Below are 27,491 nucleotides of genomic sequence, written 5' to 3'. Positions count from 1 at the left end.
GAGCCATGCCCGGCTGGGGTCTCTTATTATTTTTTGTTTTAAAGTCTATTTTGTCTAAGTAATGCTACCATAGTTTTTTTCATTTTCATTTACATGAAATATCTTTTTTAATTGAATTTATTGGGGTGACAATGATTCACACCACCATATCGGTTTCAAGTGTTCAACTCAACAAAACATCATCTGCACACTGCAGCGTGTGCCCATTGCCCAAAGCAAAGTCTCTTTCTGTCCCCATTTATCCCCCATTTGCCCACCTCCACCTACCCCCATCCCCCTTTCCCTCTGGCTATCACCATACTGCTGTATGTGTATGTGGTCTTTATATATGTATTTTTTGTTTAATCCCTTCACTTTCTCTCATCCAGACCCCCAGTCTCCCCTCCCCCCCCTCAGACAGCTGTCAGTTTGTTCCATGCATCCATGCCTGTTTCTATTTGGTTCATCAGTTTATTTCATTCATTAGGTTCCACATATAAGTGAGATCGTATGGTATTTGTCTTTCACTAACTGGCTTCCTTTTGATCCAGCAATACCACTTCTGGGAATATATCCAGAGAAACCCGAAACACTAATTTGAAATAATATATACATAAAATATCTTTTTCCATCCTTTTAGTCTGTGTGTCTTTCAATCTGAAGTGAGTCTCTTGTAGTCAGCATAAGTATGGGTGTTTTTTGTTTTGTTTTTTTAAATATGTCTTTATTGATTTCAGAGAAAAGAGGAGAGAGGGAGAAGGAGAGATAGAAACATCAATGATGAGAGAGTCATTGATCAGCTGCCTCCTGCACGCCCCACACTGGGGATCGAGCCTGCAGCCTGGGCATGTGCCCTGACCGGGAATCGAACCGCAATCTCCTGCATCCTAGGTTGATGCTTAGCTGCTGAGCCATGCCGGCCGGGCTGGGTGTTGTTTTCTTATCCATTCAGCTACCCTATGACTTTTGATTGGAGCATTTAATGCATTTACATTTAAAGTAGTTATTGATAGGTATGTATCAATACCATTTTATTATCCATATTTACATTCTTTATTTGCCTTCCTAAAGAAATCCCTCTAACATTTGTTATAATACTGCTTTGGTGGTCATAAACTCTTCTAGCTTTTTCTTGCATGGGAAGATCTTTTTCTCCTTTCAATTTTAAATGATAGCTTTGCTGGGTAAAGTACTGTTGTAGGTTCTTTTCATCATCTTGAATATTTTGTCAGTCCATTCAGGCCTGCAAAAGCTTCTGTTGAGAAATTAACTGACACTGTTATGGGAGCTCCCTTATAGGTAACTGCCTTTCTTTTACTGCTCTTAAGATTCTTTCTCTTTAACCTTTGCAGTTTTAATTATGATGTGTCTTGGTGTGGGCCTCTTTGGGTTCATCTCGTTTGGGACTCTCTGTGCTTACTGGACTTTTATGTCTATTTCCTTTGCCAGGTTAGAGAATTTTTTTTCAAATAGGTTCTCAATCTCTTTCTTCTCCTTCTGGTACCCCTATGATGTGAATGTTGTTACACTTGATGTTGTCCCAGAGGTTCCTAAACTATCTTCATTAGTGACATTGAGCATCTTTTCAGGAGTCTATTGGCCATCTCTACGTCCTCTTTGGAGAAGTGTCTGTTCAGGTACTCTGCCCATTTTTAAATGGTATTTTCTTTTGGTGTTGAGTTGTATGAGTTATAAATTTTGGCTATCGAAAATTTATTGAATGTATCATTGGCAAGTATCTTCTCCCAACAGGTAGGCTGTCTTTGCGTTTTGTTTTTGGCTCAGAGAAAAGTAGTTAATGACTGAATAGCTAAGAATTTGAGCTGTGAGCAAACTTTAGGAAACTGATGTGTTTATGAAATTAAAACAAAGGTTAATTATACAAAAACAATTATTTTTCTGTGAGGACCTTGGGGGGGGCAGGGGGGCAGTGGAAGGGGTCAATGGGGAAAAAAGGGGGACATCTGTAATATTTTCAACATAAAGATTAAAATTTTTTTCAATTTATTTATACTGTATCAAAGTTGATTATAACACGAGGAATGTGCCAAAAGTAAAACATATTAAGAGCATGAATGTCAACTATTATTGAAGAAGGTTCTACAGTCTTTTAATGAAACCATAGAATTCAGTATGTTGATGACAATGTAAAAGCCACTTTCTAAGTAGTTCTCAGCCATGACTGTGTCAGAATCACCTGCTTTCAAAGCATGAAAGCATCAGGGGCCCGGAGCAAATCTAACAAGTCAGCAGCTGTTCTTTTGTTTTGTTTTGTTTTTAATTGATTTGAGAGAGAGATGAATGGGGAGAGGGAGTGGAGAAGAGAGAAAGAAACATCAATTTGTTGTATCACTTTTTTTATGCATTCCTTGGTTGCTTCTTATATGCGCCCTCACTGGGTATCAAACCCACAACCCTGGTGTATAGGGATGACGCTCTAACCAACTGAACTACCTGGCCAGGGCCTTGATAGCTGTTTTGTTTTGTTTTGATTAATCTTCACTCAAGGTTATTTTTTCCATTGATTTCTAGAGAGAGTGGAAAGGAGGGGAGAGAGAGGAAGAGACAAGAGAGAAACATTAATGTGAGAGACACACATTGATCAGTTGCCTCCTGAATGCACCCTAACCAGGGTGGGGGTCCTAAAACTCAGGTATGTGCCCTTGACTGTGCCCTTGATTGGGAATCAAACCCGCAACCCCCTGGTCTGAGGGCCAACACTCCAACCACTGAGCCAAACCTGCCAGGGCCTTGTCAGTTGTTTTGAAAAATCATACAGCTGATTCTGAACTGTTGGCCAAGGTTAAGAATCACTGAAACACTTTGACTTAAATCAGCCAGGGGAAAAAAAAAACAAAAATCACTTGCAAAAGAAAATAACAAACATAGTTCTATGAAAACACCAAATAATAGCATTCTTATAAACACAAAAAATTCTAGGCTTAGATGGCTTCGATGATGAACTCTTCTGGACATTAAGGAAGAAACAGTTCTATCTTATTCAAACTCTTTCAGAGAACAGAAAATGGGAGAACATTTCCCAAGTCAGTATAAGAAAAAAAATTAAAGGCCAATCTTTCATGAATATATATGCAAAAATTATAATCACGTGAAAAATAAATCCCACATACATGGAAATTATATCATGATCACGTTCAGTTTACTCTGTTAACACAGTTTAACATTTGAAGTTAATGTAATTCACACATGAGCAGAATAAAGGAAAAGGTTCATGTAATCATTTCAAGAAAAGAAAAACATTTGATAAATTTCAACATCCGTTCGTAATTTTAAAACTCTGCAAACTAGGAATAGAAGGAATCGGTCTTTAATAAACAGAATTTACAAAAAGCCTAGAGTATATTTAATGATAAAATATTTGAAAATTTTTACCCTGATATTGGAGAACAAGGAAGCCCACTATGGACATTTCTATTCAGCATTTTATCAAAAGTCCTAGTAAGTGTGACCAGACAAGAAAAATAAATGTTGTAAGAATTTGAAATAAAGAAATAAAAGTCCTCATTCACAGATAACGTAACTGTATACATAGAAAATCTAAAAATACTACTGATACTCTATTGGAATTGATGTGAATTCTTCACTGTCATTGGATACAAAGTTGATATAAAAATATCAATGGCTTTCTGATCCGCCATCTGCAGTGGAGCCCCCACTAAGATGCAGACTTTCATGAAGACTCTTATGGGGAAGACTGTCACTCTCGAGGTTAAACCCTCGGATACAATAGAAAAGGTAAAGGCCAAGATCCAGGAAAAGGAATTCCTCCTGATCAGCAAAGACTGATCTTTGCTGGCAAGCAACTGGGAGACGGACCTACTTTGTCTGACTACAGCATTCAAAAGGAGTCGACTCTTCATCTTGTGCTGAGACTTTGTGGTGGTGCTAAGAAGAGAAAGAAGCCTTATGCTCTCCCACGAGGAGTGAGCATGAAAAAGGTGAGGCTGCTGTCCTGAACTACTACACAGTGCATGGGAGTGGCAAAATCAGCCACCTTCGTAGGGAGTGCCCTTCAGTGAATGTGGTGCTGCAGTTTTATGGCCAGCCACTTTGACAGACAGTATTGTGGCAAATGTTTTCTGATCTAATGCATCCACAAACCGGAATTCAAGTATTTGCATATGGGTTAATAAAAGACAAGAACTAACATTTTTTAAAAATCCCACAAAAAAACAAACAAGAAAACTCACATCAATTTTTTAGATATAGCAACAACAAAAATGGAATTTAAAAAATGACATTTACAATAGCTTGGAAAACATCCAGAAATAAATTTTATGGAAGATTTGGAAGATTTTTATACAGAAATGAAAGAAAACCTAAGTAAATAGAATATATCATGTTCATAGATCAGAGAATATCAGTTCTCTCCAAATTATCTCTAGTCACTGTAAATCTAATCAGAATCCCTGGAGATCTGTGTGTGCATGTATGAAGTTGACAAATCCATTCTAAAATTTATATGGAAATATACAAGATCAAGACTAGCCGAGACGATCTTGAAGGGTGCAAGACTGGGTAATGCATTGTGCGGAAATGAAGACTTACAATGCTATACTAGTTCAGTGTTCTGTTGGTACAAGCAGACAAGCCAATGGAACAGACAAAACAGCCCAGAAACAGACCCCGACACAGACCCTTGATCTATGACAGATGTGTAGCACTGGGAAATTGTCAGTTTTCAATAACTGGTGTGAGTTGATTAGCTCCCTGTGGAATGTAAAATAGTAAAACTTCTGGAAGATAGCACAGATATCTTCATGACCTTGTAATAATTTCCTCAACAGGGCATAGTAGGCACTAACTAAGAAGGAGAAGACACCATGGTAAGCTGGCTACATTCACTTAAAAAACTGGTTTTCATTGAAAGATATCAAGAGTGCAAAACCAGAGTGGGAAAAGATACACGCAATGCATAGGACCAAAAGTTTCCATAACTACAATACATTTTTTACTCCTATAAGTCAATAAATAAAAGACAATAAATCCAACAAAAAAGTGGGCAAAAGACTTAAATAGGTATTTCACAAAAGATCACAGCCAAAGGCCACTAAGTATACACAAAGAGATGATCAACATCATCAGCACCTGAGAAGTGCAAATTAAAACAGAATCATCTCACATCTACCAGAAAGGTAAATTTAAAAATATTGACAAAATCAAATCTTGACAAAGATATGGGGCAACTGGAACTCTTACAAACTGCTGGTGGGAGTTTAAGTTGGTGTAACTGCTTTGGAAAACTGTTTGGCAGTATCCAATAAAGATGTATCTATCTATTCCTATGACTCAGTAATTTCACTCATAGTTACACACCAACAGAAACGCATTCGTGTGTGCATCAAAAGACATGCACATGAGTGCTCCTGGCAACAGTATGGGTAGTAGCCAGAAACTGCAAACAACTCCAATAACAATTAGTGAGTAAGTTTTAAGGTATATTTACACAATAAACCAACCAGTGGAAGTGGATAAACTATAGCTACAATTAATCCCCCGTCCTATCCCTGCTGCATCCCAGGATCCCATTCAACACTAGCCTCTAGTTTACTCGCTATTTAAATTGTTCTATACCCACTTCACAGCTCTTTCTTGAAGTGGGCAGGGTAAAAATGAGCTTATATACCTCGTAGTTCTTTAAAGAGTTAACAATCCACACAGAAGAGGACTGCAATTCCAGCTAACCAGGGAAAATCTAACCCAGTCTCAAGGGAGTGTCGACTTGAGGCATTTTAGGTAAGGGTTACACAGGTTCCTCCTCCTCCCGCCCGCCTTGTTCATTTTACACAACCCTTTAAACACGTGAAAACCATCCTGAGCGTGGGGCAGTTTGTGAACTCGGTAAGAAACCAGGCCAGCCTGAAGGCAGCCAGCAGTGAGGGAAAGAAATTAGTTCCCAGCACTCCCCCTGGTGGTACGAGGGAGTCCCAGCCTTGCAAACTCAACATCGCACACTATAGATGCTCTGTTCCTTCCTTGGCCCACTGTGGATTCCGGGTAGCTGACCAGGAAATAACTAATGTGGAAAGGTACAAAGCAGATTTTACAAGACTACCCAGTACCGTTGAGCAGTTGTTAAAGCACAGGCTATGAAGTGAGACCACCAGGGTTAGTGTCCTGGTTCCACTACTTATGACACCTGACCCATCACCATCCCAGGGTTGTTACATGAAGGGAAATAATGTAACTGCACAGTATTCAATAATGACAGGGATTTAAAAGTGAAAGGCAAATGGCTTATAATTTCAAACAGTAAAAGGTAGTCAGTGGGTAAGAAAATGGATCAATTTCCCATGAAATAAATCTTTGCAGTAACTTTAAAACACAAAAGGTATCTCTGAATATCTGTAAAAGATGACCAAACCATAAATTTAATAAAAACATAAGAAATTCAGTTAAAAGGGTTTTTTTTGCCTTATAAATTTGACAAATTACAAAGTGGATCACTTACATGCAATACAACTAGTTAAGTGGGATGAGAAGGTATCAGTCACCACTAGGTGCTGCTCAAGAGCTGCCTGTTTGTTGCCTGCTCCTATTTCATCCCCATTAAACTTCTTAACCCTTCAATTTACTTTTTTCTTTCAAAAAAGAAAAACTGAAACATGACAAATGCTTACCAACTCCATTTCCAAACTACAAAATACACATTTAAATACATACCAAAGGTAAAACAAATACTTTTATTGCACATTTATAAAATCTGCATAGTTGTATCAAGTGTTCTTCCCTCCCACAATTCCCTCATTAATCTGAAAATTTGGTTAAAACACTATACCCAAACTGGAGCCTTTTTAAAATGGTCAACAGGGGATAATTCTCTCTCTCTACACACACACACACACACACACACACACACACAGTTTTTTTCTTTTTACAAACCCACATCCCTTATTTTTTCAAAGCAAGGTATCAAAACATTCTTTTGGGCCAGCAGCAGCCCAGGACATGTTTCCGACAATTTTCAGACCCTAGAAAATTTTACCTAAATGGTTAACAACTATCAAAATGCTATCTTTAACCAACAGTTGGATCTGTTCCTATGGGTCTATTTTTGTTTGGTTTTGGGGGGAGAGGTGGTGGGAGGGATGGGTGAAACAGGTAAAGGGAAGTATAGCCAATAACATTGTGGTAAATTTGCATGGTGGCAGATGGTTACTAGACTTAGTGTGGTGATCACATCGAATAACTCTACTGTATCCCTGAAACTAATATAATATTGTATACCAACTATATTTAAATTCAAAAAGTAAAACAAAGGCTCCCCCACCAAAAAACAACAAGGTCCACTGTACTAGTATGAGACACCCAAGAGTTTACATATGCTCACTTTCTCATTTAAAAACAAAACAAACAACCACACAAACCCACTACCATTGTCAAGTTTCACAATGTTATTCCGTCTAAAGTCCTTAATGTTTTCCTTTCTTTCATTCAGGACTGAGCATGAGGTTTTCTGGTTTATTTAAAAATATAAAGTAAGAGAGAGAGAAGAAAGGAGGGGCAGCTTTCTCCCGACTGTTCAGCATCTTACGGCCACATGACCTTGTATTCTACCCACACATAAAAGGGTGGTGGCTTATCAGCAACCCATTTGCCATCCTGTCAAGAGCCAGGCAAGGTTTATATTTCTTGTCTCTGGCAGTTAAAAATTTTCAAATGTCACCTGTAAAAACTAGGAGCTTTCATCTAGTTCAGGTTCTGATGAATCACCCTCCTATTCTGCTGTCAAAAATATTAATGACTGAAGGACAACTTAAAAAGTGGCAAAGGCTTAGAGTAGCTCAAGCATCCCGGTAGGCACAAGAGGCCACCTCAGGTCCTTGGGCATAATCCAACACCTCAACGCACTGGTTCCCACCTCTTTCAGTAAAACTGCTTTAGTGATTCTGTTCCTAAAAAGTGCAATTTTATTTTCAATCCTTTGTTACACAAAAGCATGGTTGGGGTCAGGGTCTGAATCTTACTTTTTCACCTAATTCCTTTCACAAAGTAAACAGTGGGTAACAGAGTTCTGTTCAACAGGTAGGCGACCAAAGACCAGGACGGGCCTTGAACCCGTCTTATTTCACAGTTACAGTTGAAACCCCTTGAATCGACTCCATGACGGCTGCAAACCGGCTGCAAAGGTCATAAGGAGAATTAGGTCGAATAGTTGGAGGTTCCTTCAAGACAATGATTTCTGCAGAAGGATCTAGAAGCCTGGGTAGAAACTCCCCTAAGCACAGCTGCAGATTTTCTGTGGAGAGAAAATGGATGGTTACATATATAGCTAAACAGATCTCGGAGTAAAAGTAATTAAATCTGCAACCCTATGGGAAGGCCCTCCATACAGCCCACTACCCAACCTCAAAGATCTGCTCGGGACAGCTAACAAAAGACGATTCCTCTGGGCCCAACCAGAAGAAAGATCTACTCGCCAAATATACCAAAGCTTCAGGTCACTGCTGTCAGCCACCTGGCACATGGCAGAATAACTATACTGACTTCATTATGGACAGGTCTCCCAATCAGTCATCCTTTTAAACCTTGAGAGCAGATGTAACACTCTGTACCATAAATATAATGGAGCTATTTTCTTTCAAAGGATTAAAATGTACAGTGTATGCACAGAGCACTAAGTTAAGCTATATATCACACATGGTCTAAACAAAAGCTGAAGACATTAAAAGGAAATTCATACCTACTAACTATAATAGCGTTTTTCAATAAATATTATAAATAAGCACTGTAACAGTCAATAGACTATGTCTACACCAGTGAGAAACTAATAGAGAGGGTTCATATTAGAGTATACACCAACTTTCTAAGTCCATCAAACTCTCCTAAAAGTAACTAGCTTTGGGATCCCTCCCTAAAATACTTCAGACAAGCAAGAGTCCATTTACGAACTGACTGGGCTCAAGGCACTTTGGGAACATGGTATGTGTTGACACTTCAGGCCTGAGGAACCTGCAGTGACGGCACCGCTGGGTAACCAAGCTGCATACAGGGATTCTGATTTTTAAACTATGAAATTAGAGTCCAGATTTTGGCAAATGAAAACAGAGGTCGGACACTCCTGGAAAGCAGTGACATTTCAGGAGGGGACACTTCAGCAGCCACAGAAAAGGCAAGGAGAGGCCAGGAGGAAGAGGCATGGCTCCCACTGGTTTCTATACAGCAGACCCACTTAACTCGCATATATCCTAGGGGTTCCCATAATTGCTTGATAAGGTTTGGCAACCGGTGCTATAGAGGGAGCCCACTGAAGTTTCTATAATTCCCAAGAGACTTAAAAATTATTGGGATTGTTAAAAGCAACATACCTGCAATATCCTGCCCAAGATAAGAGCACCAGTGTTTTCTCATGACCTCAATGGCATCCAGGTCATCCTTGGAGATGTCATTATTGATGATGAGGTGAATGCAGGGAATGATCAGCTCGTTCATCACATTAATGCCCTCTGTTACCGCATGGTCATCATTGGTTTCAAAGAGAGAAGCCGCTTTGGCATTCAGCTCCTACAGATAAAAGGAAGAGTGAAAAAAAAAAGCCTGAAAAACATAAATATCTATTTGAGAAGATCCTAACACATGGTTTCCACACTTTACTGCACATTGGAATTGCCTGGGGAATCTCTAAAAACCATTTGATCCCTCCCCGACCCTATAAGCTAATGTGATCCTATGAAGGTGACCTGGGCATTGGGATTTTTAAAAAGCTCCCAAGGTGATTCTCATGCAGCTAAGCCTCTGATGCACTGGCCTCAACTTACAAGTGAAGATCGTGCCTAACACCCGCATCCACTCTAAGGCCTATTCCCTGGCTCCCATCTCCACAGAGCATCAGAATCACCTGCAGAAGACACGCAGCTGCTCAGGCCCCAGTTTGGCTGCCTGGGGAGGGGCCTGCGCCTCACCCCCAGTGAAAGCTCCCCAGGTGATCGTGATGCACACTGAGGGTAGAAAGCCAGTGACGGGTACCATCTAATTCACTATCACTGCTACCTGAGCAGGACATTCCAAATGTAATCTATCTTCGGCCATTTAAAAAGTAAAAGTACAACTCTAATAAAATTCAGATCCATCCAATCTACAAGCCCCTTTCTTCAGCTTCCAAATACTCTGCCACACCTGTAGCTAACACAGAAATCAAAGTATAAACCAGAAAGTGAAGCTCCGGAGGCCAGTGTGTGTCATACTTGGCCTCCTCCATTCGGTACTAACAGGGCAGTGGCAGAAAGGCTGCCTGACTGCCCTGGAAGGGCGTTCTGCTGGGTCAGGTGGGGTCAGGGAAGAAGCACAGCACACACTGAGGGCAAGCCCCACTTTGTAGTTTCCTGAAGGAAACGGGCCTCTTTAGACGCTTGGAGGCAGAGGGGTATCATTCTGCTTCTCCATGTGGCTGCCTGATGCAAAGCAGGCCAGGGGACTTTCCGCGGATATGACCATAGGAACGGGGGGCCAGGGCCCATTCTTATGGTTCACACCTTAAAAAAAACTGGAGTCTCTTTAGAAGGAACACAAAAAAAACACTGCATTCCTTCAACACACATTTATTACATGTGTACTATGTTCCTGTCACAGAGAAACAGCCAACTAAGAAAATCTTGCTCCAGGACCCAGTCTGGTAGGAGAGCAATGTGATGAAGGGCAGGTAACATAAGGGCACAGGAAAAGGGACAATCCACTCTCAGCCCGACTTCTATTCAGGCCTGAAGAAGAACCAGATTCACTTAAGCAATTTAAAATAACCGGCATCAATGTTAAGCTCCTCTTGAGAGTCTGGAAAAATCTGAAGCCTGTTGGAGATTAATTTCTTCCTGGCTCCAGGAGCAGAGGCAAAGACAGAGCAACAGGGATGTAGGGCTTTACAGAAACACAAACCAGAAGGCATTTTCTCCGGTACAGAGCGATCACCGCCTCCTTCACGCCGCGGCGGGGCCCCTTGGTCAGCAGAGTGGCGTTGCTCTGGTAGGCGTACACCAGGTACGAAAGGGCCTCTTGGTACCTTAGGAAATGGCAGGTAAACAACAGCTGAGCGTGCTCCTCCAAAACCCAGGGCTCAGACCTCCCGTTTCCTCAGACAGGATTTACGCGGCTGCATTATAGAAAATTCTGAGAGAAGGAAGCAGCAGTGGGTACTGGGAACAGCCAGCGTGAGGGCCAAAGACAGCAGCGAGTCTCAGCTCTTCTACAAACTGGCCGATGCCCAGGACCAATCCTGAAAGCTCCCTGGGCTTCGGTCTTCCTGACAGAGATGTGGAGACATGGACTAGATGCTCAGCTGAGGGCTGCACCAGCTCAAAGATTAATTCTCTGAGTTCATCTCATTTATCACAAAGAAACCTGGCCACTAAGTCTCTGTACTAATACCTCAGGCACTATGTGAAGGATGGAAACACAAGTGTGATGTTCAGAGCAACACCAAGGGCAACACTGGGAAGTAGAGACACACAGCACAAGTGACAGGTGGTGCGTGCCTGTGCCTCTCAGTATTCCTGGGTGGGGGTCGATAAATCAGTGTCCCGACCAATAGTCTTAGTGACATAAAAGGCAAACTTACTTTCCCTTTTGATAGAGTTCCAGGCCCGTCAGCAGATACACAGACACCTTTCGAAACAAACTGTAATCTTCATGCCACTTCTGAGAAGGAATGATTCGTGTTAATGATTATGACCACGACAAACTACTTCCACACTGCCCACCACATAAGTTTTAAACTCCGTACAAACATTTACTGAGCACACGCGGCCAGGCACAAAAACAGCAAACATGAAAACTTTCACATAAAAATATACTCAACATTTAGAGTAAGTCTACTGTTCACCTTAATTTTTTTTTGTTTTTTTGTTGTTAATCCTCACCAGAAGGTATTTTTTCCATTGACTTTTAGAGCGTGAGAGGGAAGGAGGGAAGGAGGGAGAGAGGGAAGGAGGGAAGGAGGGAGAGAGGGAGGGAGAGAGGGAGAGAGGGACAAACATCGATGTGAGAGAGACATCGATGGGCCACCTTCTGCACACGCCCCGACCAGGGCTGAGGATCGAACCTACAACCCAGGTACGTGCCCTTGACCAGGAATCAAACCCATGACCCTTTGGTGCACAGGCCAATGCTCTAACCACTGAGCACACCAGCCAGGGCTTGACCTGAATTTTTAATATCCTGTTCCTTCTAAGGTATTCATCTGAGCTTTAGAATTATCATCCTGATTTCCCACACCCACGTCAATGCCATTCCGCTCTGGTTCAAATGAATGACCTCTCTGGTTCTGAGGAAACTGTCCAGATGTGGGAAGATGAAAGGACAGGCCGTCCCACTCGCACCGGACAACACTCAAGCTCAGTAAGTGTGGGCACACCTTAGGTGGCACGTAACACTGTTTTACATACAACACAAAGCTTTCTTAAAAGCTTGTAGTTATATATGCATTTTAATGCACAGAAACTTAATTTCCAATACAGAAATATTAGAAAACTATATTATTTAAAACAAACTCAAACCATGAGTTCAGGAACTCTATTGCCTAGAACAAGCCTAAAGCACATGTTTACAAAAACGAAGTTCATTCATTCTGAAAATGGAATAAAGTAATGGGCTATTCTGAGGGTAAGAAAAGGCCATTCACCCACCCTTATCCAGTGTTTTGTGGGGTGGGGGTGGGGGTGGGGAACCAGTCACCAAATTATTAGTTTAGCCCCAGGGAGGAATGTTCGATTTTTTTTTTAATCCTCACTCGAAGACACTCTTCCCACTGCTTTTCAGAGAGAGTGGAGGGGGGGAGAGAAACATCGATGAGAGACACACATCAATTAGATGCCTCCACACAAACCCCGACCGGGGCCAGGGGTTCAGCCTGCAACCAAGGTACGTGCCCTTGACCCGAGACCCTTCAGTCTGCAGGCCGACGCTCTAACCACTGAGAAAACCGGCCAGGGCAAGGCTTTGTAGATCTGAAGAAAAGACTTCACCTTATACTCCTCCATATTCATGTCGTCTGGACCGATCTCCTTCAGCTTCGCCTGGGCCACCTTCATGATACTGATGGACCTGTGTGGGACAAGGTTCAGGAAGCAGGGAAAGTGCCCAGGGCGTGGCTTCCCATCAGGGAAGGGTCAAGCCAGACCCAGGAGGGGATTCGCAGGAGCAATCCCTCTCACCTTTCATCATAGCTAAGATTCTTATCTGCAAACTGTTCCAAAAGGGTCCGCTCCACCACCCTTTTGGGTGCTTCATTCTGGAAGAAGTAGACAAGCACGTGCTGCAGTCGAGGATCGCTGTGCGGGGTGGGGGCCTCTCTAGCAAGCTGGTAGAGCCGGGAGTATTCTTCGTGGAATGCCTGTGAAAGACAACGGAGAGTAAGAAAGGGTGCCCTGTAGGTGTCTATGCAGACACTGATGCCTGGGGGCCTCAGAGGCTGTCCTAACTCTGGGGAGACTCCTGAGAAAGTCTTCCTACTGAGGAATTGGACACAACCATGAGTCTGCAGGCCATTTGCATGTCATCAGGGATGAAGCTCCTCTGGTACTATGGCACCAAAGACATACTATATTCATAAGTTGGCTTTTCATAAAGTTCTCAGAAAAAATATTTAGTTTTAATTATTTCAGGCATATCCTTGAGTCCTAAGGGCCCAAATTTTAAAAATCTACATGAATGCAATTTATTCACATACCTTAAATTTTATCCTAGTACCTTAAAAAGCATAGCCTACCTTCTCATATTAGAGCCATCCAGTTACAAAGGCAATGTCTCAATCACAGCTTTACTACCAGACATTCCCTAAGAACAGCAGTGAGCCCTCGGGGGGGGGGGGGGGGGGCAGTTGACAGAATGGCACTGCTCACCGCAGTGAGGAGCGATCAGTACGGCGGGCCAGCCTATTCACTAGACAGGAAAGGGAGTTTTACTTCACTTCAAAGTGTAAGCAATAATCCTATTGTTTACCATCTGCCCCACTATTATGATACCTGTGGTACAAGGATAAGAAATTAAAATCAGAGATACCTTAATAAGCCCTGCTTCAGACCCATCTCGGTCAAAGGTCTGACGGGCTTTAGCTATGGCCAGGATGACCCCTTGCATGGCAGGGCTCAGCATCACCTACCACAGGAGGGCACAAAACACAGAGAAAAAGCAGAGAAGAAAGGATCAAAGGAAGAGTGTATGAGACAGGTGAGCAGACTGCTGAAGGAAGTGGGAGGGCTGCTCCTCAGTCAGCACCTACTGCAGCCCAAGTTCCACACTCCCACTCCCGTGCACACTTACGGCACTGCCCCTCCACACAATGCCAAGTTCCACACACCCACTGCTATTTATACTTACAGCCCAAGACATGCCATTTCTACATATTCTCTGTAATGCACAGATGAATAAGTGTGTGTGTCTAAAACCACCTATGATGGCACTGCTGCAGAACCGAGTTAAAGTAGAGCTCTCAGTGGGGATGCGTCTGAGAACTCCAATTCAGTTCTATAGTTTGGGTGTATATCCTAACACACAAACATGTTAGGCCTTTACTGGGACAAACAGGACATTTAAAACAGGAACTAGGGGATGCACAGATATGACTTCATAAAATGAAAACCTTTCAATGATTTAAACATAGCTCTCATAGGACAAAACAAATCTGAGAGACAGGATTCCTGAGTTTATGTGCAGTGACCACTGTAAGGAGCTCCACCACTGGGATTCTGCAGCTTCATCCCGAAGCTTTAGAATTAAAAACAACTCCAATCTACATTTGTTTGGCTCACTAGACATCTGAAAATTTTACACTTGGAGGAAAACAATTAACTAATACTACCAAAGACAAAGACTCCTGACTTAAAAGGCAATTTTTGTTCCTAACACCAAACAAGGGACTAGATTCTGTCTCTCTGAGCCCTCTAAGCTCTGCAGTGGCCCCATGAATACACGCCTGGGTAGACATACTGAAGCAGTAGACAGCGGGAACAGGCTCTTTTTAAAAGCAGTAACTAAGGTCAAACCAGATTAGGCCTCTTGTCCATTGTTTCAATAAGAAAATATTACACATCGTCAAACACCTCTGAGTACATTCAGTGACATGCGGGGTAAGAATGACAACAAGCAGCTCAGCCTCGTGCTCTGCTATACCTCCTCATCATATCCGTCTGCATGCGATCTAACCAGAATCCTTCCCACACTGGGAATCTCCACTTCAGAAACCTCAGAGTGAGGCGGGGCAGCAGGCTCGGCATCGGGAGCCTCTGGGGGCTGCTCTGACTGCTCTGCCAGGTCTGTTTCCGGGGGCAGGGGCTTCCTGGGTTCAGCTTCCTTGGGCTGCAGCAGCAGAATGGAGAGAATGAGTACGAAAAAAATGGAGAAATAAAGGGGTTGGTCAAATGCAGCAGAGACACACAATGACGGAAAAGTGAGAGAGCTGTGGGAATGACGCGGAAAGCCCGCCCTCTAGTGGGCTTCCTCAGTCACGCACCTCACTCAGGGCTGCTTCCACACCACCCTTCTCGTAGGCATGTGCAGTGTTGGCGATGGCCTGCGCGGTCTGCTCCTTGGCGATCACGGCATGCTCAGAGGACAAGCAGCGAGCCCCATGCGAAGGGGCTACTAAAGGCTCTGAGAAAGAATTATACAAAAGAATTAGCATCTGATGGTAAGTAATGTCTAGAACACTCTATAAGGCAAGCAGGATGGATGCAAAGTTTAATATACAATCTTTCTAACAAACCTTTTTAAAAAAATCTATGTTTCCCTTGGAAACTGTGACTAGAAAAAATGGGGCTAATTCAGAAAACCCCCATTGATGATCCTGTAAAATTTAACATGCTCCCAACTTGGTCATATTCCTTTATGCCAAGACGGCCTCCTACAAACAACCATCTGTTAGGAAGATAGCCTTTTTTTAATAAGAAATTTTTATGTACATATTTTTAAAGTTCTTGAGGTTTCACATGTTAACATCTGCACACAGCATTACAATTAATGCTGTTATAAAATCTTTTTTTATTAAATTTATAGGGGTAACACTGGTTAACAACATCAAATTTTAGGCATACAAGATTATAACTGGACACCTGTGTACTCTATTGCGTGCTCCCCACCCAAAGTCTAGTTTCCTTCCATTACCATGCATTTGACCTGGTGGAAGTTGACCTTTGAAGAATCGTTTTCATGAGGTCTACCTATTAATCCTGTCCTAATTACTCCTACAACCTGGGAAATAAGCAAAAGCTAAACAGAGTAAAGGTGGTACAGGTAGCCAGCCTTTCTGCTATTACTTCTACTCATCAGAAGTCATGTTCTGAAGCCACGGTTATCCCATCATGTTTTGCAATACTGGCTCTATTTGAACTGCACTGCAGCTGCAGACAGAGGCTTCGCCCGTCAGATGAAGCGCACAGGGCTGGCTGAAGGAGAGCAGCGTGCACACACCAGATCAAGCCTTCTCGATACCTTGTGACGTAGACAGATCCTGTGATGCTGAGGTGGCTTCCATCTGAGGAATTTTACAAGACTGCTCTTCTTCCCACTCCTCCACTTCCTGTTCAAATCTCCAGTTATCTTCCTGAATGTAATGCTTAAGTTCAACAGATAAGGCTTCCAACTCTTCTAACATCTGATCTGATTCATTTGGGGTTGCTTCTGAGAAAAAACAAAGATGGAGAAATCAAAAGGTCCTTCCTAATAAAAACTACATACACACAGACATAAGCCATCACCAGTATTGATAAGATAAGGCCAACAGTCAGAGCACATCAGTAACAGTGCCTGGCGTATTAGTAGGTAGACTCGCACTGAATATCTGTAGGTAGGTAGGTAGGTAGGTAGGTAGGAAGGAAGGAAGGAGGGAAGGAGGGAAGGAGGGAAGGAGGGAAGGAGGGAAGGAGGGAAGGAAGATAAGGATTTGGAATAGAGGCCAATTACTGGCAAAATAATAAGAATGGACCAAACATTTCATGGAAATTCAGAAAAATCATTAGATCCAATGTAAATTTCAAACACAAATAATTTTGTCAATGTAACCACTGCATCTATTATTGATAAGATCTATCTCAAGATGATTAGAGATGAATTCCAAGGCATTTATGGCGTCTCAAGTTCGATGTAATTAAGTGCTATCAAAAAGCAACTTGATACAACAGTTAGATGATCAGTAATACCTGGTTCATTAAAAGCTATGATGAAAAATGGCAGGGTATCAAGGACATATTAAATTTCATTTCTAACCCTTTTTTGTTTTGACCAAAACAAAACAAAACAAAAACCTCCAGAATAACACATTCATGTACTGGTCGCCATTAACTAGTCTTTTTACTAAGCAAATGACAGTTTCCACTTGTTTGTTTCTAGAATATAAAAATGAGCCATATGTGTAACACCGAGGCTCCTATATACCAACTGCCCGTATAGGCATTTATACAGTAACTCCACAAGCAGCTGTCCCTGCTTTTACACTGCAAATATGCAATTATGAAGATTGATTACTGTAGGTGATCATTCCTTCCTCCCTCCCCCAATCTCATTAGCAAGTCAGAAAGACAAGGTACTGTCTAGACCCAATGCCTGATGCATTTTCTTACCAGTGCAACAGTCAAGTGTGAATAGCGAAATAAAAAGCCCCCTACGATCTTAGATGTGAAATGCTGGCCATGAGACCTCTCAGAGAAGATGCGAAAGGAAGAGAGAATAACGTAAATGGAAAACAGCACAGAATTTGGAGTCAGAACTGGATTTGAATCGTGCACCTGCCATTTATTTACTGGAAACCTAGAGAACCTCGGCTGGAAAATGTAGTAAGAATTCCTACCCCGCCTACCTCCCTTTTAAAGCTATAAAAACTGAAAGCATGCAGTAAGGAGTAAAGTACCAATAGAAATGATAAGTACGACTGCTCTTAGCATTAGTAAAAGTATTATGAGAAGTATAAAATTATTCTGGCCAAACCACTTACAAAATTTAGCTATTTTTCAAAGGGCACAAAATGTTATGAAAAAGAAAAAAACTAGAGACAACTTAAAAGTCTATCAATGAGCCCGGCCGGGTGTGGCTCAGCGGTTGAGCATCAACCTAGGATCCAGGCTATCGGGGTTCGATTCCCGGTCAGGGCACATGCCCGGTGCAGGCTCGATCAATGACACTCTCATCATTGATGTTTCTATCTCTCTCTCTCCCTCTCCTTTCCTCTCTCTGAAATCAATAAAGATATATTTAAAAAAAAAAAGTCTATCAATGAGAGGCTGGTTTAATAAATTATATATATATATGTTCATTCATTCCATACAATGAAATTATATGGAGTTGTTAAAAAGAAAGAGCTCTGGCTGAGTGGCTCAGTTAGTTGGAGCATCATCCTATGCACCAAAAGAGAGTGGTTTGATTCCCAGTCAGGGCACATACCCAGGTTGAGGGTTCGATCCCTGGTCAGGGGGCATAAGGGAGGCAATCAATCAATGTTTCTCTCTCAAAAAAAAAAAAAAAAAATCAATAAAAACATATCCTCAGGTGAGAACTAAAATAAAATAAAGAATGAGTTGATTTTATTTATGACAATATAGAGGTCACTAAGATCCATAACTAATGAAAAAGATGCAGAACAGAATGGAAAATATCCATTTGGGGGAAACATGGGATGAGGAGAGATGCCAACAAGTAAATGCAGCACCTGCACAGAGCAGGTTTTGAACACTGCATAAGAAACCTGACAATGGTTACTTGTTGGGCTCAACGATGGACGCCGGAGAGCAAACTTATTTTTCCTCTTCTTTCTCTTTTGCACTGTTTGTATTTTTAAAAATTCATTATTACTTTATAATAAATTCTAGGGTAAAAATTATTTTAAACTATGAAGACTGTTCCCCCTTCCCTGAGCAGTAAAGATTTCCCCCATCTCTGGCTCCTGCGAAGATATTTTTACCTGCATTGAAGTGGGGTAGCTTGTCGTTAATGTACATCAGACAGTAAGCACTAACATTTCTCAGGCCTCCATAGGAATCTCTTTCAAGTTCTTCCCAGGAAGATTCGGTCACAGAGATGTCGTTGTACTTGAGCCAGACTTGCCGGGGCTGATTATAGATATAGGCCCAGTAGTGTCCAGCATTTGCTTGTCCTTCATGAACAAGCACCGCGTGCAAGCGATAAGGCACCTACAAATCAGAAAGCACATTTCTGAGCGAGAGTCAACAGAGTAATCTGGCAAAGTTTAGGATATTAAAATTCAAGATCATTCCCAACTATCAGACATAAGAAAAGTATGCATGTGTTTGTTACAGGTTCACATCAAAACATCTTGATGATTCAGGATGAACAAACAAAAACACAGCCTTGGAGTCTAACAATTATGTCTCAGTTTCTGAATCTTTAAAACCAGACAACTGAACTAGATAACCTCCTCTGAGACCTCGTTCAACTCTAAACTCTTATGATTATAGATCTAAAATCAAAGATAACTAGACCTATTTATTCTCCCAATTCCAAACCAGTTTGTCTAAAAATAGAATCACCTTGACCATTACGCAGAGAAAATGCTTCCGACATTTGGGACCAACATCAAGTTTAGGGGCCACATTATTCTGTGTCTATTTTATTTGGTATCAACATTTAAGTTAGTATATTTCATTATGAATCAGTCACATGGTCCCTATATTTCTTCTTGTAACTGTTCACCTATCTGGGGTGAAGGCCATTTTAACTACATACTTGTTTGTTTCAACATTTGAGAGGCATTTCTTATTTACGCAGAAAATAAGTGCTAAGTAACTACTGGTGGAAAAAAGTAAAGTCAGCCATAGAATCAAGTTAAACTTACTTTTAATCAGTACCTTGACATGTTTTTACTGATGGAGAAATTTTTGAAATAGTACAAAAGAGAAAATAGGGGGAAACCAAGATTTACATGATGCATTCCTGCCATGCAACAGAACCATGTCTCCAGCCAACCCTGAGACAGCTCTTCTCCTCTGGTCACTAAGAGGTCATGCCCCTAACTGGAACCTCTCTTCCCCTCCATGTCCAGAATGTGATTCTAAACAAAACTTTATGTGGACAATGAGAATTTCTGCCCTGCATCCCTCCCTTTTAGAGTCACAGGAGAAACCAACCTTGAAAGCATGCTTGTAAACAAAGGACCAAGGTACTTTGGAAGGATAGGTAACTGGTCCCTAGTTCAGGTTTCCCCATTGCACTACTTAAATTACTATTGTGTGAGAAATTTTTATTAATATTTGATAGAAAATCTTTCTAATATACCAAAAAATTACATGTGGCAGAATCAAAATTAGTATATTTTGGGCTCTACTTGTGGCAGAAGATATATTGGGTTTTAGCCTAAAATAATAAAAAAAAAGAACACCATCAATTTCTTCCCTACGTTTATTCTTATATCACAGGGAGGTTCCCATTTAGTTTCAAAGAAAACCATGCAATGTCCTTATTCTAACCCACCACTAGAATACGCCTTGACTACATTCCCATCGATTCACTCTACCTGGCGAAGGAGGGGGTCACAGTACATCTGCTCAATAGTCTGGGTAGTGCTTGCAATACAATTCTTTAAATCTGTTAACAAGAGAAGACTTAGTTAAAATGATTTCACTCCACATCACAGAAGCGCTTCAACTATGCAAAGAGCACTGTGCCAGGGTTCTGGTGACTTCGACCCCATTCAATGAACTGCGAAAGACAGTCTTAAAGCAGCTAGTGCTTCAGGTTAGGAAGGCTGTTAGTCTAATATAATTACATTAAGATTTTTGAAAAATTATCTCTTATAACTAGCACCAAAATTTCTTAAAGAAGAGCGAGCCTACTTAGAAAAAAACCTTAATGGCTCACTTGGGTACAAAATAAATGTCCCAGAGACAAGACCTGAAAGAAGGTGGCAGAGCAAGGCAGGGCTAAATTTCTGTAAGAACCTGGGAAGAATGTGAATTTTTATTTTTATTTTTTGCTCCCCAGATAAAAGGAGAAAGTAGGGGAGGAAGAAAAGCCTGAGTAACATGACCATGAGGCTATACAGAAAAATCCCAACCAAAGGTGATCATGAATGTCTGAGCTACCCCGGAAGCCCAGAAATGTTGAGGAGGGAATCCAAGAGGGGTCTTCCCACAGCTGTATAATGGGAGTCTGTGACTCAATATTACAGGGGACTAAAGGAAGAAGTCACAATTCCCATGCCAAGACTCAACAAGTATACGACAATGGCAGCAAGCATACCCAAGGTGCTAAACTTCCAAATATTCAAACAAACAGAAGGCAAAGAGTAGCTGTTTGACAAGTCTTAAAAGAGCCAACCTTGTATATCTTGTTCAATCTCACTCCTCCACCTCTGGAGACAGGTCTTAACGAAGTGGATCTCCTCTTCTGTGACTGCTCGAGGAGCTGGGTGTGCAGGCATTTCCACACAAGACCGGGAAGATGGAAGTGGTGTATTCACCGTCTTAGACTTGTGTAGACAATCTTCAGGAAAGGTACTTTCAACGTCCTGAGAAGAGCTTTCTTTACTTGTACTGAAGGAAGACGACACATCATGCTCACATGATAATTTCCAAAGCACGCTTTGGCCTGAACTAACGTGCTCTGCAAGCAAGCGGCTACGTGGCAAAGTACAGCTGCAAGCAGGCGAGTATTCCCTCTGCTCAGGTGCTGAGCCCAATCTTTCCTTTACATGCATCATCTAGCTTAGCACAACTTGCTTATGAGACAGACACTAGTACTACACAGATACAATCCCTATTAAGCAATTACGAAGCTAAGGTTTAGGAAAATTGAGGAACTTGCCAAGTTCATCCAGCTAGTAAACGATGAAGTGGTATTAAACCCAGATCTGCCTGAGTCTACGGCTAATGCTCTCCCCACTTGTTATAATGCCTTCTCATGAAGGAGGGAGGGGAGAGAACACGGAGAAGGGAAGATGGGGGCTGGGAGAAGCGAGGAATCAACTGCAGTTTCCAAGATGCAACTGACTAAAGTGGGATGGACGGACGAACCAGGAAAAAAATATATAGAGCAAGAAAAATGAAGTACCAGCTGAACATCTAAGTCACAGGAATACAAACTAGGTGGCATCCTGGGAAAATAATGGGGGGACTCAAAGGCAGACCAGCTCTACCACTCCTTAGTTAAATACCCAAGGAAGAGTTAGTAGCCTTGGGTAAGTAATCTAATACTCAGCTCTAAATGTAAACATTAACTTCTTTACTCGATTGCCCTAAACTGAGAATAAAGTATGTAAAGTAAACATTAATTTATCTACTAATTAACTATTGTCAAACTACACAAAGACAAACCAGCAGGAATATAAACTAAGCTTCTAATTGTACTTAGGTTTCTGTTTCACACCAAAACTGAAGAATAGCCTGGCCAGCGTAGCTCAGTGGCTGAGCGTCAACCAAGGATCCAGGAGATCTGGGTTCGATTCTTGGTCAGGGCACATGCTTGGGTTTCAGGCTCGATCCCCAGTAGGGGGCATGTAGGAGGCAGCCGATCAAAGATTCTCTCTCATCATTGATGTTTCTATCTCTCTTTGAAACATTAGAGATGATTCCTCTCTCTGAAATGAAAACATTTTTTAAAAAAACAAACTGAAGATCGTAAACTTCCTGCAGCTTTGACTTAAAGAAACCCTCACTCCCTACTCTTACCACTTGCTCTCTCACACACACAAAATAATGGAGAAAGCCTCTTCCCCAAGGAACAGTATATATGGAAAAATACGCCAGTATAAGCAAGAGAGCAGATATCTCAATCTCAGGAGAGAGCACACACATAGAGTAACTTTAAAATCTAATACCATGCAGTAGGCAGTATTATTGTATGTGGTTAAACAGATTGCCCAACCGCTTTTTAAAAATTAAAACCATTGATATTTCATAAAGAACATGAAACTATTCTATATAAAGTCCACACACACGAATATAGACGGGAAAAGACTCCTCCATCCCTTGACTCCTGCCACCCGAGGTACGCATTTCTATGCATACATGGATGAATGAATATTAATATGGAGGAGGTTGGGGAAATAGGTGGGCCTTTTAAAACATAAAAACTTAACCTTTTTAGTCAGTAACCAGGAGGCCACAGGGTTGGGTGGGAGCTTCTGGCTGCTGTGGCTGGGAGGACCCCCCCCAGCTCCCCACTCCCCCTGCAGGTGCCATGCGCTCTCCCTGGGAGCTGCTGCATGAGTGGAAATGCAATGATGGAGAATGGACTGGACCCCCCAGCTGCCATCCCAGTCATCAAGAAAAAGCTAGTGGGATCCCTGAAGGTGGTGCAAAAGCAGTAAGTGTCCTCGAACACAGTGGTCACCAGCAAAGAAAGATGCCAACACCACACGCAGCACCCTGGAGGCCGTGTTTATCCACGAAACTGCAGGATAAGCACTTTCAAGCCGAGGCCAGGGGTGGGGCAGGAGAAGCCTCTGCCGCAGCCTGAAGCCTCTGCCGCAGCCTAGCTTCTGGCCCCTCCTGAAAGCTGTCACCCAAAAACATCATCTGGGAATTGGAGTATCTTATCACTTTCAGCAGGGATGTGGGCCACTGCTGCACCCAGCTGTGGCCGGCCCTCAACGATGGCCTGATGGAGTGCACACTGCCTGGCAGTGTGAGTACTACCAGCCTACCACCTGCTTGGTGATGCCCAGGAGGGCAAGTTCTTCAGCTTCCTGCAGGGAATAACTTGTGGCCTCTTCTACAAGTCCACCACTTTAAAAAAGTGGACACTCGCCCACTCTCTGAGCTCAACCATCACCACCTCAGGTGCATAACTACAGGGGAAGGAGCCTCTGGATTCCATTCCCCATTCCTCAGGCTCAAATGACGTGGAAGGCCAGCTCTAGGGCCATAAGATCCGATGGAGCAGGCAGCTCACTGCCCTCTCCCTCCGCCTGACATTCCAGTTCATCCCTCTGTCCTACAGCCTAGACTCTGACAGCCACCTACTCCAAGAGAATGGTTCCAGGAGTCCAGATTGTTCTGACGGGCCCATGTCATACGACTCAAACCTGGGACAGAAAATGCTGATGATTCGGACTCATCTCTGCAGGTGTTGTCAGAGTTCAGCAAAGCCCAGGTAAACTCGCTGTCAACCAGCGGACTGAGTCGAGAGACTGAGGCTCCCATGCTGCAGGCCTCCCTCTCCCTCTACAGCCCCGGCCTCCATACCACACACACCTGCACTTCCCTGTGCCTCAGCGCCTGGCCCTGCCCAAGCAGCCTCTGGGACTCCGGATGGTGGCCACAAGCAGGAGCCACTTTCCCAGGCACCTGGCATCCTGGGCCTGCAGCATCAGGCACTGCCCAAGCTGTCACTAGGGAGTACATCAGACAGCAGCCTTCTACTCCTGTGACAGCAGTCAGCAAGGAGGGGGCGGGCCGCAGAAAGAAGCCTGTGGTGGGTGACGGAGCTGGACTGAGCCTCGGCCATTCTCACCCTCCAGTCCGAAAAGCAAGACCTGGATCTCAGAGGATGACTCGCCAGCTTTCCCAGGAACGAATGATCCCAGAGAGGCTTCAGATCACTCCGTGGCTTCTTCCAGAGGGGCTCCAGAGTCCAGGCCTGGTCTCCTCAGGCATTTTTCTCAAGGACCGAGGAAAAGCTCCTCCACGGGGGCCTCAGAAAGCTTGTGTGCCTTTTCCAGGAGGCAGGAAAAGCCAGGCAGCCGTGGTGCAGGAGCACCAGAGCCCCAGGGTGGTGCACCGCAGGCGATGGGGAGGGACTGCAGAGTTCCTTCTGGTGGTTCTGAGGGCTTCTTTTCCATTACCAACTGGGTGCTGCCTTCTCACAAGAAAACCCTCCTCTCGACATGTAATAAGGAACACACTTGCTGAGTAACTCAGGAAAGCACTGCAGGACAAGTACTATATTTTCTCAGGCAATCTTGAAAACCAATGCCCAAAACTGCCTACAGAGTGCAAAGTTTCACATAATGAAATGGAAAATATTTTCCCTGGAACCACCCTATAAACCTTATTACACAGAATTCTTGATTCTGTCTGTGGCCCAGAGCAAACCCTGCCTTGCCTCTTGAAGGCCCGTGGTTTCAAGTGCTCCTTCCCAAGGCCTCTATCTCACTCAGGTGGTTTATCTATCAGCTGTTTGTTTAGTGTCCTCCATGTACTGTTTACGAGGCCAGCTTGATCCCCACCCTGGGGAAATCCAGAACAGGTTAAATAACCATAACTGAATTTTTCTGCAATCCTCATAAATGGCTTCCTTTTTCAAACAAAAATGTATTCCCTGGAGTCAGTCTTTCTCTCATTTCCTGTTTGCAGTGACCCAGCAGAGAATTCCAGCCATGCTTCTGGTACCCTGGCTTGGGAGCACGGGTAGAGCCCTGGTCTCCATGCTGGCTCCTTTAGGTGCTTCTGTCAGCCCGTGGACGGTGGTAACCATGCTGGAGGAGGTGTGCTTGGTACCTAGGTCGTCAGGGATCCCTGAAGAGGAGGAAGACCCTCTACAATGGTTTGAAATCTCCAAGGCTGGTCCAGGTTGGGAGAGAGAATTGTGTGTCCTTTGCATGTCCTAGTTGGTGGCAGACCCCCAGGAGGAGGGAGCATTCATTGAGCAGTGTGTGGCACATGGGCACTTACTCATTCAGCAAATATTTAAGCACTTGTGCTGTGCCAGGTGCTGGGGACACAGCAGGAAACAAAACAAAGTCCGAGCTTCCTGGGACTCAGAAAACTAATGAGTAAACATATGGTACAGGCAGGTGATCACAACTGCTATGGAGAAAAGTAAATCTGGGAGCGCTAGGTTGGGGAGTGTGCTGGATGGCCCAGGGAGCCCCACATACCAGGTGACACCTGAGGAGATGTGAAGGGAGAGAGGAAGACACAAGCCGAGCTCTGTGGTTCAAGCAGGAAGACCAAATGCAAACTCTGCCAAGAGAACAGCTGACACATCCAGGAAATGGTAGAGAACAGAGTAGCTGGAATAGGATGGAAGGAGGCAGAGTGCGACCACAGTGATGAGGGCCTGTGGGCCACAGAAAGGACGCCGACTTTTGTGCTGAGGGAGACAGCAGCCTCTGGTTTCAGGCAGAGACATGATCTGACATGTTTTAAATGGGGATTCATTCTGGCTCATATGTTGAGACTACAGGAAGAGAGACCAATTAGGAGGCTACTGCCATAACCCAGGCCAGGGATGTCAGTGGACTGAACCCGTGAGGTGGTGAGAAGTGGAAGATTCTGGATACGCCAACAGGATGTGCTGATGGATTCGATGTGTGGTACAAAAGATAATCAAAGATAACTCCTTATCCCTACCCTACCCACGACGTGCACACACAGCAGCATCGCTGCTCCACTGCAAACACAGCCTGATCAGAGCCTGAACTGCTCCAGATGCCAGAGTGGGCAGTGCCACCTGGGCCTGACCCCATTTCCTGGGGCCTGAGTATATTCTATATTCCAGAAGGTGTCCTTGGAGTTGGCAGGAGTGCAGCCCTGGAGACTCTCAGTTCAGTCTACCCCTGCTCCCCAGAGATCAGCAGCATTAGACCTGACCCTCTCCCCATCACCCACAGCTGCTGATGCTTTCAGATGAGCTGACTTTTACCCTCACCTCCGATGGAAAACTGATGTGAACCTCAACGGTGGCGACACTATTTTTTTTTTTCAAATATGTCTTTATTGATTTCAGAGAGGAAGGGAGAGGGAGAGAGAGAGAAACATCAATGATGAGAGAGTCATTGATCGGCTGCCTCCTGCACGCTCTATGCTGGGGATCGAGCCCACAACCCAGGTATGTTCCCTGACTGGGAATTGAACCCTGATCTCCTGGATCCTAGGTCAATGCTCAACTGCTGAGCCACAGTAGCCAAGCACCACACTATTATGATGTCATTTTATGCAATAAACTGTCCACACTGTGGGGAACCTGCTGCTGTGTGATGTTTAAGTGATCTCGCAGTAAAGACCTGATCTTTCTTAAATAAATAAATAATCTAACCTTTTAAAATAGTTCCTAGTGTTTTGTTTTGTTTTTTTAGTTAGGACACATATACCAAATTTAATCTGAGCTGACCTTAGTGGTTCCTCCAGGCTGCAAAGGTTGCTGCCTGTGGCTGGGCCAGAGCACAACCAGAGGGCTCCTGAGCCTTGGCCTTCCTGTTTCTTCACTGGATAAGCCCCTCCAGGTTGTCCTCTTCCTCTGCTAGCCAGTTCTTTTCATGTTTTAGTTTTTTATTTAAGAATAAGTCTCTTTCCTTGCTGTTTCCTTAGTCGTGTGTACTTTCAGGAGGAAGAGTAAGATGTCTAGAAAAGCATGTTTCCTCTTAGAAAGACCTCTGGTAGCAGCTGGATAATAGGGAGCTCAAAATGAGGCTGCCCTGGTGCAGAATGACCACTATTCCAGACAGTTCAGGAAGCCTCCAAAATAACCCCAACCCTCCTGTAAGCAGGTGAGTGTACTGGTGGGAATCAGGAACATTTTCCCAAGTGACAGCTAGCAAAATCCTTCCCTTTAAGACAAAAAGCTCACAGACCTCAAGCTCATATGGGGTGAGTGCTAATCAGATGGAAAGAGAGTGC

General features: G+C 43.3%; 1 protein-coding gene and 2 pseudogenes across 11 annotated transcripts in view; 2 read left to right on the top strand and 1 right to left on the bottom strand.

Annotated features, from left to right (window-relative positions):
* The first annotated feature begins 3,660 nt into the window (after positions 1–3,660).
* Positions 3,661–4,088, top strand: LOC148091923 (ubiquitin-ribosomal protein eS31 fusion protein pseudogene; annotated as a pseudogene).
* Positions 4,089–7,887: 3,799 nt separating this feature from the next.
* Positions 7,888–27,491, bottom strand: part of USP28 (ubiquitin specific peptidase 28) — a 59,816-nt gene continuing 40,212 nt past the window's right edge. For 8 of the 11 annotated variants that reach the window (XM_087821531.1, XM_087821528.1, XM_087821529.1 and 5 more), the window contains 11 exons: positions 21,250–21,464; positions 20,447–20,517; positions 18,878–19,106; positions 16,417–16,605; positions 15,440–15,579; positions 13,143–13,321; positions 12,954–13,032; positions 11,549–11,628; positions 10,870–10,993; positions 9,309–9,504; positions 7,888–8,239 (listed from right to left, as the gene is read on the bottom strand). In XM_087821531.1, coding sequence (XP_087677657.1) covers positions 8,064–8,239; positions 9,309–9,504; positions 10,870–10,993; positions 11,549–11,628; positions 12,954–13,032; positions 13,143–13,321; positions 15,440–15,579; positions 16,417–16,605; positions 18,878–19,106; positions 20,447–20,517; positions 21,250–21,464 — 1,678 coding nt within the window. In that variant the 3' untranslated portion in view covers positions 7,888–8,063. Of the gene's footprint in view, positions 8,240–9,308; positions 9,505–10,869; positions 10,994–11,548; positions 11,629–12,953; positions 13,033–13,142; positions 13,322–13,989; positions 14,086–15,099; positions 15,286–15,439; positions 15,580–16,416; positions 16,606–18,877; positions 19,107–20,446; positions 20,518–21,249; positions 21,465–27,491 lie in introns of those variants that run through there. The other 3 variants (XM_087821536.1, XM_087821530.1, XM_087821533.1) reach the window with 3 other exon arrangements.
* Positions 23,153–24,786, top strand: LOC148091922 (pleckstrin homology domain-containing family M member 1 pseudogene; annotated as a pseudogene).

This window comes from Miniopterus natalensis, chromosome 11 (assembly GCF_054644295.1).
Source record: "Miniopterus natalensis isolate mMinNat1 chromosome 11, mMinNat1.hap1, whole genome shotgun sequence".
Classification (NCBI taxonomy): Eukaryota; Metazoa; Chordata; class Mammalia; order Chiroptera; family Miniopteridae; genus Miniopterus; species Miniopterus natalensis.
The sequence above is the reverse complement of the archived record's forward strand: the minus strand, read 5'-3'. Positions and strand labels throughout refer to the sequence as shown.